The 12,744-nt window shown below is 34.1% G+C and overlaps 1 protein-coding gene across 13 annotated transcripts in view; it reads right to left on the minus strand.

The window, feature by feature from the left end:
* NCOR1 (nuclear receptor corepressor 1) overlaps nt 1–12,744 on the minus strand; it is a 165,603-nt gene that overhangs the window by 99,924 nt on the left and 52,935 nt on the right. For 7 of the 13 annotated variants that reach the window (XM_033090678.1, XM_033090672.1, XM_033090682.1 and 4 more), the window contains exons 7-12: nt 7,501–7,557; nt 6,897–6,949; nt 6,534–6,560; nt 4,383–4,449; nt 1,785–1,957; nt 819–909 (exon numbers count right to left, since the gene is read on the minus strand). In XM_033090678.1, the coding sequence (XP_032946569.1) occupies nt 819–909; nt 1,785–1,957; nt 4,383–4,449; nt 6,534–6,560; nt 6,897–6,949; nt 7,501–7,557 (468 nt within the window). The remainder of the gene's footprint in view (nt 1–818; nt 910–1,784; nt 1,958–4,382; nt 4,450–6,533; nt 6,561–6,896; nt 6,950–7,500; nt 7,558–12,744) is intronic. The other 6 variants (XM_033090679.1, XM_033090674.1, XM_033090681.1 and 3 more) reach the window with 1 other exon arrangement.

The following is a 12,744-nucleotide window of genomic DNA, read 5'->3' on the forward strand; positions in this document are numbered from 1 at the left end:
ATCATTGTCTTTAATCATTATTTAAGGGACTACTTCGTCCAAATAAGCAAGACCTTCAGAATTTAGAGATGAGGCTTTAAAAAGCCATGTTATAAAAATCAAAACTTGCGAAACACCTCCAATCTCACTCCATGCTCCTTCACTCCCCCTCCAAATAAAAAATAAAAAATAAAAAAATAAAAACTTGCAAAACTCAATAGATAAATGGCTTTAGACCAATTTTAAGAGACAGTGCTAGGGACTGAAATTTATTCTTATTCATCATTGATTTAATATCACATTCTATCTCTCTCCAAAGCTCACTTGGTTAGAGAGAGCAGCCTTTGGAGATCCCACCAAGGAAACATGTAAGTATTTGCAAAATACATGCTCTTTTGCTGTATTATAAAATGGCATCACCAGTTCAGTCCTCTAACCTAGAAACCAGGGAGTCACTTTCCATTTCTCTTCTTCCTCACCCCAACATTTAATTCATCCATGTTGTCCTGACCATTCTACCATCTATTAACCTCTCCAATTAGTCCCCTCCTGTACATCCCTACCGCTGTTGCCCTGACTCAGGTCCTTATTTTTATCATAACAGCCTCCTCATCTCTTTTCATCCTCCATTGCCAAAGCCCTATCTGTAAAATGCCAATACGATCATTTGACCACCTTTTTTAAAACCTTCAATAGTTGGCCACAGTCCTTGGAACAGTCCAAACTCCACAAATATTCACTCATTTATATACAAATAAACCCTTAGTTCCTGGGGTATGAGGCTAAAATTCCTGAATAATTGATGAACTAACTTGAATTAAATCAATTAATTTTCTTACCTCCTGCTCAGAGAGCCCATCAATAATTTCAGAAATCTCATGCTCACTCCTAGCAATAGTGGCTGAAAGACCAGCTCCCCTCTGCCCAACTCTAAATATGAGAAAGAAATTATAAATATATTTAAAAGCCTTTTACAAAGAAAACATATAAATTACTTTTATATAGATTATTTTTCTGAGTAAGACTTTTTTAACCAACTAAAAGTCAGAGAAGAAACCTGAAATTCTATTAACTACTTTTAAGTAATTTGCTTTAGTCATCTATAAAATTAACAATTTAAATGCTGAGATTAAGATTTAAAGGTTACACGCCCAAGTTCAAATGGTAGAACTATTAATGGGAAACTTCTGGAAAACAATTACTGGTACCATTACATATCCATTTCAAATGCCAGTCTTTTGCTAGCCTTCCAGAGAATAGAATAGCAGGCTTAGAAAACTACTTTAAAAGGAAGGTAAAAAACACAACCATCATCTCTCACAAAAACTTAATCATAATTAAAGGGGCTTACATGACTTACATGAGACAGTGGAGAAGAAAACTAAAGTTTTTACCTTTGCAAAATACTTGTTCTCTAAAAGTAAAACAAATCAGAAACTTCTATCTACCATTATCAAAGAATTTCTTAATTAGCAACCAACTTAATACTGTTTATGTTGGTAGATAATGGAGGACAGAGATATTCAAGTCTATTCTTAACTGTCATTTCCAAAGAAATGGGTATTTTCAAGAACTAAAGAATTAATTTCAAAATATTCATTTAAATTTAGATTCAACAGCATGATTGAACATAAAAATATTAAATTTACCAAGACATAACCTTTGATAGTTGATAATGAAGTTTTATATTCAAAATAAAAGTTTTTTATGAGCTCTCTTAATGATCAGATTCAGGTAACAATAAATATTGTGAAAGAGCAAAAGTATGATTCAAAGGAAAATAGCATAAACACCACACTACTTACCGCTGAAATCTTTCTTGTTGTTCTCTTTGTTTTCGAATTTCTGGAAACTGCTTTTCATAGTATTCCCTTGTTTTGCTTTCTTTAGCTTTCCTTCGAGGATTATTTTCTATTCTGTCCACTTTTTTCTCCCATGCCTCCATGAGCTGATCATAACGTTGGCAGATTTTTTGTTCCTATTAAATACCCGTAGTAAATAATTAAATGAAACTCTGTGATTCTGACAAACCTAATACTTTAAAGTAAATGCTACTTTTTTTTTTAAATGCTACTTCTTAAGGCTAAGTCAGAAGTACATTTAGCCTATGACTCAACTGTGAATGAAGAGTTGTCCTTGATCTGAAAGAAGAGAGAGAAACGGAGCTCTATTTCCTATGAAAGATCAACATACAGAGCATATTTTGTTGGAATTTTTTTAGTTAACGTTAAAACTATATAAATTAATGAACTAACTGATGAGCTTCTACTTATAGCTCCAGCTGGTTTTATTATTTTTCTGATAACAATACATGCCTTGTCAAAAAAAATGTAAAATTAAAAACAGAATCACATAAATAGTTCATAATCCCAATCACCCAAGGACAACCATGTTAACAATTAGTTGTTATTCTTCCAATCTGTCATAGAAAACACTCACACTTTAACCATTCCTCTATTGTTGGAGGTTTTGGTTACTCGCAGTTTTTTGTTATTATAAATAATGCTATGTAATAAACATTTTTGACAGTCTAGAAAAGGCAGAAATCGGTTGTACTTTTTCATAAAAAGAAATCCAGTGAATTACATGAAATAAAGAGTTAATACTTTAGAAGCATCAGTAATGTATGACCTCATTTTATAAATATAAAAGAAGAGAAAGAAGAACCCTCCCGCACAGAACTGTATACATGTCTGAAAACACACGGGCTAAAAAAAGATGTGGAAGGACTCATGAAAAACTGTTAACTGGTCATCTCATCAAGAAAGTAACATTAGAGAAGAGAATATCTTCCTCACACTCTGTATCACCCCTTTATTCCACTTCTCAATCATTCTTTTCAACTCCTATATGTCTTTTTTATCCTTCCCCTTTTCTCCATCTCTACTGCTACCGCCTCCTCAGTACAGGCCAACATCAACCTCTAGACTAAACTAAGAGCCTCCTAAATGTCTCCCATGCATTCTTCATGATATCGCCAGATGCAAATTCTTAAAATACAAACCTGAACATTTCATTTCCTCAATTCAAACACTTAAAAGCTAATCCAAAGTCTCCTATGTGACTTCCAGGGCTATGCAGGACCTGGCCCTGGCTTCCCCAGGCAGCCTCATTCTTCACCACACTCCCAGCTCAGTCTGAGCCCTAGCCATCTCTGAACCTGCCACATTCCCTCTGCCTCCCAGACCTTCACTTAAGCTGCTCCCTCTGCTTGTTCAAGTTTCCAGAGTACTGGTTTTCCTGTGAAATTTCCTTTCATGATTCGTGTCTCTATTAGCTGTCCCCCTTAAATGCTCAGTCATCTGTATGTCCTTTACCATGGTACAATCACAATACCATAACTTCCTGCTAACTTATCTGTCCCCAGTTATACCTTGGGCTCCCTAAGAGCTAAAACCAGATGACTATCTTGCTCACCTTTGTAGAATGATACATGGGACAGCGTAAACAGCCAATAAATATTAAACAAATCAATGAACATATAAACTTTATAACTATTGTATGAAGTACAGAAAAACAAAAAATCTGCGCTTCTGTGTTTACATCACCAGGTAGCAAATTTAGCAATTACTACAATTACAACAGAATTACTACTAGATAGGAAAAAAATACTTCAGCTAATTTCTTGTTTAATATTTGTATATTCTTGGCAAAAAAAAAAATTCAAGATTGAAGGACTAGATTGGCAAATTAGAACATTAGAAGTTATATGCCAAATAAAAGCTGCTGACTCCTGAGCTTTACAATTCATTAACTGTCAGGTCATTAAATATAAGGTACAAAGTTCATTTTTGATGTGAATCAAAGAACATCTTTTATTTACTAAACAACTGAATTTAAATGAATCAAGTTTGTCTACAATTAGTACGAACATGTTATGAAAATAAGAATACTGGTATTATATTTTCTGTAACTTAATTTCCATGAAGACTATAACCGCAAAACTTTTGGACTGCAAGTCATATAATAAATATGAAAAACTATTTGAATTTTGAAAAGCTGAACTTTAGCTGACCCAGTTTCTAATGAGAGAACAGTAATATCTACTCAAGCATGACCATAACTTACCCACATTTGTTTGAGGGTTAAGAGACTAAGTGTAGATCATCTTTCTCTACCATATTTTTTAACTACTCACCATTTTCTTTATTTTGGCTAGATGAAAATGTTATACATAGACAACCGAAGAAATTGACTTGATAATGCTATTAAATGTGAACTATGATATCAAAAGAATTGTTCTTAGAATTAGATTTATATTTAAGCTATCTATTATTTATTTCTAAATCAGCACCTTTTCTCAAATACAATACGAACCATTCTCAATACTGGGAAAGTGAATGCCTACATGAGCATGAATGGGCAAGTTGTACATATTTCAGTTAACAAGGATAGGACCTCACCCTTTGTTTTCTTGCATGATTTCTTCTTTTAAAAAATAAAATGAGTTTTTTCCTCATCACCTGGTTTCTAGAAGAGAAAAATATGGTTGTATGACATTAAGAAAAAGCACAATTTAATAATACATTCACTTTTTATTTTTCAGAGACACTGAAAAACAAGCAAAGATCACTTAAGAATATATGAATGATGTAATCAAAGTTAATCCTAATTTTTTCACCCTGCAAAATAAGACTTTTGCAATAATTAGAACTGACTAAAATTCCTCCCATTCTGCAGCATAACTTTATACAAATAGTTCATTTTCAATTATTACATCCAATTACAAGCAAATATTCTTTTTAAATTATAATTATACCATTACTGATTCTTTTTAAGAATTCTGGTGATATAAACATCTGTGTACCCTCTGGAGGAGGGGAGGTAGAATAGAAGGAAAAGCTTTTAAAGTTACCTCCCTACCTCAGGATTGGTGCTGACCTCCCTTCTATGAGAATGTATACCCACATAGAGAGGTGACTTCTGCTTTAAACAGAAGATTTTCTTCAATCACAGAAATGACACAATCCACTCTAAGAAGTAATGGAGGGCAATGTGACAAGACAGGAAAACTCTTATATCTTAATATAACAGTTTCACTTCTTAAATGTGAAGCATTGTGACCTTCAACAACAATGACATGCAGGTTCAAATACAAATATTTATACCCCACCTACTTCCAGAAAGGATTTCAAGCTGATTATTCAAATATAAATACAAAGCCAAGGCAAGTAGAAGTAATTTTTTGGATTATCTGCCACTCAGGACTAACAGTGACACTGGCTCCACTCAAATAAGCATGGACAATCAGGAGCTGGCTATATGGAAAAGTAGCCAAGAGATGAAAAGAATTATTAAAAGGTACATTTGCTATTTCATACAAAGCAAATGATGGTGATGAAAGAATAGCTACTGAACGATTCATAATGAGTGCATGCAGCTGAGTAAATGATATCTCACAAGGAATTTCACACATACAGTGGAAGCGTTACCATATATTCAGTTTGTTCTAATTGTAATTATATGCTACTCAAAAGCAAATGACAATCAATAAATATAACTTAAAATGTTTCCTAAGAATTTAAGTGAAGAAGTCGGCCAGTCAGTAATTCAGCTCAGGACAGTGTGCTAAGCATTGTAGGTAACATGAAATAAATCAGACAGAGCTGCTTTCCAGCTAATAATGGGTGAGGGGGGAGGGGGAGACAGAACACAAACACAACTGAAGCTTTGTGGGGAAAAAAAAAAAATCATTAAAAATAGCCAACTAGATTTTATCTGCTATTCTTTTTAAAAATGTTAAAACAGCTAAACAGTTCCAAAACAAGGTATATTTTATATGAGTTTTGTCTAACCTACCCCTAAGGGTTGTCAAGACCACAGTAGCATTCTCACAGAAAATTTCTAAGTATATGACTTTTATTATGAACCACTTTCTTAACAAAAGTTAAAATTATTCAAATTTCCATTTTTTCATGCATACTACCATGCAAATTATATTTGCCACCAGTTCTGCAAAGTAGTCAACTATTGCACATATTCTAAGAAATTTTTTAAAAAGAAAAAAAAGGTATATATATATATATATATAGCAATGTGCTCATTAGTAATTGTACTAGTAAATAATTATAATGTTCTGGTTATACTTAATAAAACATATGAAATAGAAGTATCACACTTTTGTTACAAACTAAGAATAATTCACCTAAAATTCTCTTAAAGTATGATAATTTAAAAAAAAGATACCTATCTATTCTCCTCTCTTACTTCAATCAGATCAAGAAATTCGGTTTTCTTTTTCACTTATTTTCTTATTCTAAAATCCACATCCATAAAGGCCTGGTATCGGATGAGCAAGGCTAAGCAAACTACATTCTGGAGCAGTCTCCTCACTCACGTGAGGTAACTGAGCGCTTCCAAGGCACCAGGACATTAAATGGTAGAAGGGTCTACAAATACCGTCATTAGCAACAGTCATGGAAGGGATTTCCCTAGAATAGGATTTTGAATAATGATAAAATGATCCGTGGCACTTCTACTTTGCAATGGCAGATGTGGCTTGGTGGGGGACGGTGTCATCACTAGTCTTAAATGAAAAAGCTTCATTATCTTACTTCATCATGCGCCTTGCAGGTACTCCACTGAAAAAAAGACAAAACAGGAGGCAAAAAATTCAAGCCTCAAGGTAAGCCATTTCAATTTTAAGTATCCACCTTTTTTTACTAGCAGATTATAAAACCAGCTAGTTTTATGCAATACTTTATTTCATTTTTTTTGGCCTCGGAAACTCAAAGCTGTTACCCCAACCCCCAAGAAGCCAGAGGAAGATAACATATAGTAAAACAACAGCAAATTACACAAATCTAAAACACACCTACACTATATTATAATTATATGTCAGCAGATAACATAAAAATGATCTCTTTATAGACTATATGGTCTTTAACTAAAGAACTCCAAAAATTATAAATACTTACGTCTTGATGTTCTCATGGTACACCTTGGTATCTGATGGCTGGTTATAGAGTGGCTATAAAATAAATCAAATATTAATATATAAAATGTTGTACTTATGTCTATGAAAAGACAAAAAAATAATTTATATTTTAATGTAAGCCTAGATAAAGTACTACTGGGTCTACATAATATATGCCCTACCAAAAACTCCATACATTTGGGTTTCCTGAATAACTCCGTTTACCCCATCTCCTAATAATGCCATTCCTGTGAGAAAGTTTATAAATCTACTGTATCTCATAATAAATACATTCATTTACAGATTTTTAATTTTAAAGGCAAAGGAAGATTAAGCACCACCATCATCCTAACAGAATGATTCAAAGAGCTTTCTTATTCTGTTCTTACTTCTTCCTCCTTCTACCTGGATTGATTAAATGGCTGCCCAGGATAATGGTTCTGCAAAGGTAATCAAGTTCACGCACCATTATTTTAAACTTTATCACAAACTTACTGCCCAGCTACATTCCTCTCACCCCAAAATAAATAGATTGCATTCCACCTTACCCCAAGGAAAACTACTACAAGAAAGCACTAGAAACAAAAACAGAGATTTCTTCTTACCAGTTCAACTTTTGGGCCAAGACCTTCAAATATTTTATGAGCTTCTTCTGCTTTTTTCTACAAAGACATTATTATATTGTATAATTAAAAATATTACCTAAGTGCAAAATCACTACCAATTTAATCATACTTACTTAAAGACTACTCTATAGTTAAACTTATTTCCAAACATCCTTCTTTCATAGGCTAAAAGTCTCTCTAATTCTATTTTCAGAGTTTCCTCACCAAATTCAGTCAAAGCCTAACATTTATATTGAAAGCACCACCTAAAGAATTGGTAAGTTCTTAAAAGCAAACATATTAAGATTCCACGGAGAGGGAACAGAGATCCACAATTAGAAATGAATCCCTCAAACGTTCTAAAATATTTCAACTCATAGTATCTTTAATGAAATTTAAATACATAGAACACCATAAAGTTGTGAATCTTTACTCTCGGAAGCCTAACTGATCTCTTCGGAGACCAGCTTATAATAAGCTTACTTTCTAGTTACAAGAAAACCTTAGTAATAACCCAAACAATAGAGGAAACAACTGGTTTGATTAACTCAAAAGTGCTCACTAGTAAATAAATGCTGTATTATATGTATTTTTACATGCCATTTCAAAAGTAAAATAATCTTGATCAAAGTGCTACCTAACAGAAAACTTCCTTTCATAGACAAATGAAATCCAACAAAATTCAATACTAAAGATGTTTAAACTGGAATTACGCATGTGATTAAAAAATACAGTGAATGTTTAAATAAAAAGATTTATTACAGTAAAAGACCCATTGCCATTAATCCTCCTCAAAATACTCCCCCTCATTTCAAACACACTTATGCCATCAAGAACGCCACTTTCTGAGCCAGTTCTGGAAGTCCTCTGTCGAGAGTATCTTTACTTCATCCTCCATCATGATAACACTCCCTGTCACGTATCACTTCTGGTACGGAAATTTCTGTCAAATAAAAACATTATGATGTGCTTGCTTCGGCAGCACATATACTAAAAACATTACAGTGTGTCCTCATCCACCTTATTCACTGGATCTGGCACTGTGTGACTTCTGGCTCTTCCCCAAAGTCAAAGGAAAGGAAAACATTTTTAATCGATTCGGGACATGGAGGCAGCCACGACAGCGCAACTAATGACACTCACGAAAGAGGATTTCCAGAACTGCTTCAGAAAGTGGCAAGAACAATGGGTAAGTATGTTTGAAGCTAGGGGGAGTGTTTTGAGGAGGATTAATGGCAATGTGTCTTTTACTGTAATAAATTATTTTCAATTTAAACGTTCACCTTATTTTTTTTGATCACACCTCGTATATGACTAGCAAATGTCTCAGTGGTTCTCAAATCTCTCTCTTGCTCCCAACACATTCTCATTAGTAACAATGGCTCATTGTATGCTGCAGACCCACACCTCACTGCATTTGTGACTGGAAAACTCTGTAGGGCTTCTACTGCCACACATGAATGGGAAGGAATGGGTATCAACCAGTATTCCCCATGTGTATAAAAAGCCATTCCCTTAAATATTCTCCTTTTCATTTCATTTATCAATCACAGTCAATCAAGTCAAATATTTATTTAGTATATATGAAAAGAACTATGTTTAACCAGCTTAGGAAGAACAAAATAGTGTAATGTACTTCCCAAACTCCAAGAAACTTAAAAGGTTATTGAGAAATAAACATATCAAGAATGTCAAATACAAAACTATAAATATACCCATTAAATTTTCATAGCAAATCCTATTTCTAGCAATAGTTTTAAGGCAGGATTTGTCTACGTTTTATTATTAACGTTTTGGGCCAGATATTTCTTTGTTGTGGAGATGTCCCATACGTTATAGGATATTTAGTATTGTCGGTGGCCTCTATGCACTACATACCAAGTAGCACTCCACCCCTCCCCCAAATTATGACAATCAAAAAAGTCTCTGTTTAACTAATAAAAATTTTTAAAAATCTCCATTTGAGAACAACTGCTCTAAAGTAACTATTAATCTCAAAAAGACAAATGTAATTATAACAAAATTCAAATTTATTAGCTTTAGGTATATATTAAATGACACACAAATATCATCACAGATGATAAATTTGGAAATATCTAGCACCTGCAACTCACTCTAGACCAACACTCACCAGTTTTAAATACGCTTTCCCAAGGCACTCTATACTAGAGTCTACCAAGAACAGGCAGGCTAAGTGACTTGTACATAAATAATACTGAGAGCCAAGGGAGCAAAATTATCTTATGGCAAATACTTACTAGTATCCTATTACATGAGGCACTTACCTTTTCAGGGCTAATTTTAAAGGCTGGTATTTAAAATGTCTGTAGACCCCAAGAGTTAAGTGTTGCAAAGTTATATTAAAATATTTAACTTCATGTTGGCTTAACTGCTAAGAATAAATTAACCTATCAATAGTTTGGCAGGAAAAAAATTAATTTAAAACTCTCACATTTCCATATTATTTTATGCTAAGTCTATAGATAGAAGTAATTAATTCCTCAAACATATGCTGAGTATGTCCTGTGTGCCAGGTACTTGCTAGACACTAAGAAAACAATGAAGAAGATTGCTTTTCCTTGAGTAGAAGGAAAAGGGGTCTTGAAAGGCTTCGCAGAGAAAATTATACTGGAGTTGGGTCTTGAAGTACAAGTATACTAGATAGACAAGAGACAGACAAGAAAGACAAGACATGGAGACACCTGAAGGCAGGGGCAACAACATGGGGGTAAAGGTTAGTAACAACTTCAAGTGAATATTCAAAATCTGTTCTGGCAGAATATCACTAAGAAAAAGAAGTATTGGGCCAGGGAAATAGGCATGTAAGCACTGATTAAAAGTTTGGGCTATTCTGTACAAAGTGGGAAGTCATCAAATGGTTGTATTTGGAGAATCACGTCAGGGGACTCAAATATGAAGAATAGGTTACAAAGAAAAAAGACTGGAGGAAGGAAACTCATTATCTATGAGAGAGATAAGAGTTCAAATTAAGCTACTTCTGAAGGAGGAAGAGAGAACCAATTGATCAGACCAATATTTAGGAAGTCAGACTGATGCTCTTCGCTGATTAGCTAAATCTACAATGGCAGGCACATAGAGAGAAACAGATAATTCCCAGACACTGGCCCAGGTGACTAGAGATTGCTGGCATTAAGTATACTCTCTACTGTCAATCCCTTTCTTTCTTCTGGTGTCACGTTAACGTACAAATCATTCAAGCAAAATATAAACAAGATGGTTTTGAAAACTAAAGTCCACACACTCCCTTTCCTATATGTATTATAATTCTGAAATGAGAGCTTTTATAAATACTTTTGGATCCCAAAACTGGGAAGGGAACAGCAAATTGAACTATTAAAACAGTCCAGAGAAGAATCTGTTTAGAGACTAAATGAATGTTAGTCTGAAGTTTAAATATTATGCAAAGCACCTTTTTCTCTCAGGAAGCCAATTTTAAAATTAACAGTCACATTTGGTGAGTTTTCTTCCTTCCACTAACTTTCTAAATAAAAGAAAGATGCCTTACACAAAATAATGGCCCCTGTCTCTTAAGCCACATTTGGCTTAACTCCCAACCAGTGTAGACTGCTGCCAAACAAGGAACAAGAAGTGTACGGTTGCCATCATCTCTGCCTACGGTGTCAAAACAGATAAGGTCATTCATTACAGAAAGCTCAAGAAGCAGTGAAACCCTTACAAAGACAGCATGGTGAGGCAGAAAAGCATTTGAAAGTTAGTCGTGAGAAAGCCTGTACTCTAGGCCCAGCTGTACTCTCATCACTTTCCTTCCATGAACCTCTGCTACACTTCTATGACAACACAAATACAACCACAGCAGATGACTAGTAGCAGGGTATACAAAAATAATATATTTTTAAAAAGATGATTCCTACAGTACTTTGAGTTGAAAATAATCCTCATTGTAATTCTAATAATAAAACAGATTTCAAATTTGGTGGTGGTTCTGTTTTTCACAGACCACACAACAAACTGAGTATGTAAATGCTAAAATGGAAAAAAGGGGTCTGAAAGGAGTTTTCAGTTTTGTTGATGGACATCAAGAAACATTTACTATACTAATGAATGAAAACATATATATACAAAAATTAAACACAAATTAAATTCTCTATCAGAGCTTGTTTAATAGTTATCAGTCCTCACATCCTAGTCAGGCAACCACAGAATTCATTGATGCTGCAACTATGTGTTAGGCCTGTAAAAAAGGACTAACAATCAATTAATAAATATCATGGAAATCAGTTTATTTGAAAATTAACTCATACTAAGAAAAAATTCAACACTTCATTTTATAGGATTCTTTTCCATTGTTAGCAGTTCTAATCCCTATTTACTTTATCCCTAAGGTCCCAAACTGGCCCCAAAGCCCATTAGCCCACAAAGGTATTTTATTTTTCTAGAGTGTTTTTTAAAAAGCAGGAAATTTCACATAAAACTCCAAGTTCCCGGCTTCTCTTAAATAAGGGAGCACCTGTGAACCCAGGGCCACATCTCTGCCCCAAAGCACTGCCACTCTAGCTATACCATGAGGCAGTCCACATCCCTCACTTCTCTTCCTGATCCCTTTATAGAATCCACCCTCACTGGATGGATCTTCCTGTACATGACTCTGTCCATTCAATAAATTGGACTAATTTTTAACTCAGCCAAGAAAATAATATTAATTGCCCATATTACCTGCATGACACCAATCTTAAAACTGATTTTCAGTTATCTATATACATACATACATGTATATCTGAGTCCAAGATCATTCCTATAATTTATTCATTGATTAATTCAGTTGCTTTCCTTGAGGCCAATTTCCTTTAGGACCTGAGCTAATATAAAGTTATAGGCTACCTGTGTAAGATGTACTGATTCTGATGACTCTACTCACTAATCACAAAATCAAATAAATTGAATCAACAATCCCACCTTCTACCTTGTGACCATGTTTAGCTAACAAGCCTATTCTCTCCCCTAGTACTTAAAGTATATTATTCTTTTTCTGGACTGGAGACTTCTGAAGCCCAGTGTTAAGCAGCTCCATTGGAAAGTTTTCTTTATATTAAGGTGAAGTCAGTTTCCTTTTGCACTGGATTAAAAAAAATAGCTATGACATCACAAAATTATTCACAGAACTGAGGCCTGGACACTTTATAGAGTATAAAAAAGGAAATTGTTTTAAGAAACCTAAAAACAGTCAAGTTTACCTAAAGGACAATGGCCTCACACTTTATAACT

This window comes from Rhinolophus ferrumequinum, chromosome 21 (genome assembly GCF_004115265.2).
Source record: "Rhinolophus ferrumequinum isolate MPI-CBG mRhiFer1 chromosome 21, mRhiFer1_v1.p, whole genome shotgun sequence".
NCBI lineage: Eukaryota > Metazoa > Chordata > Mammalia > Chiroptera > Rhinolophidae > Rhinolophus > Rhinolophus ferrumequinum.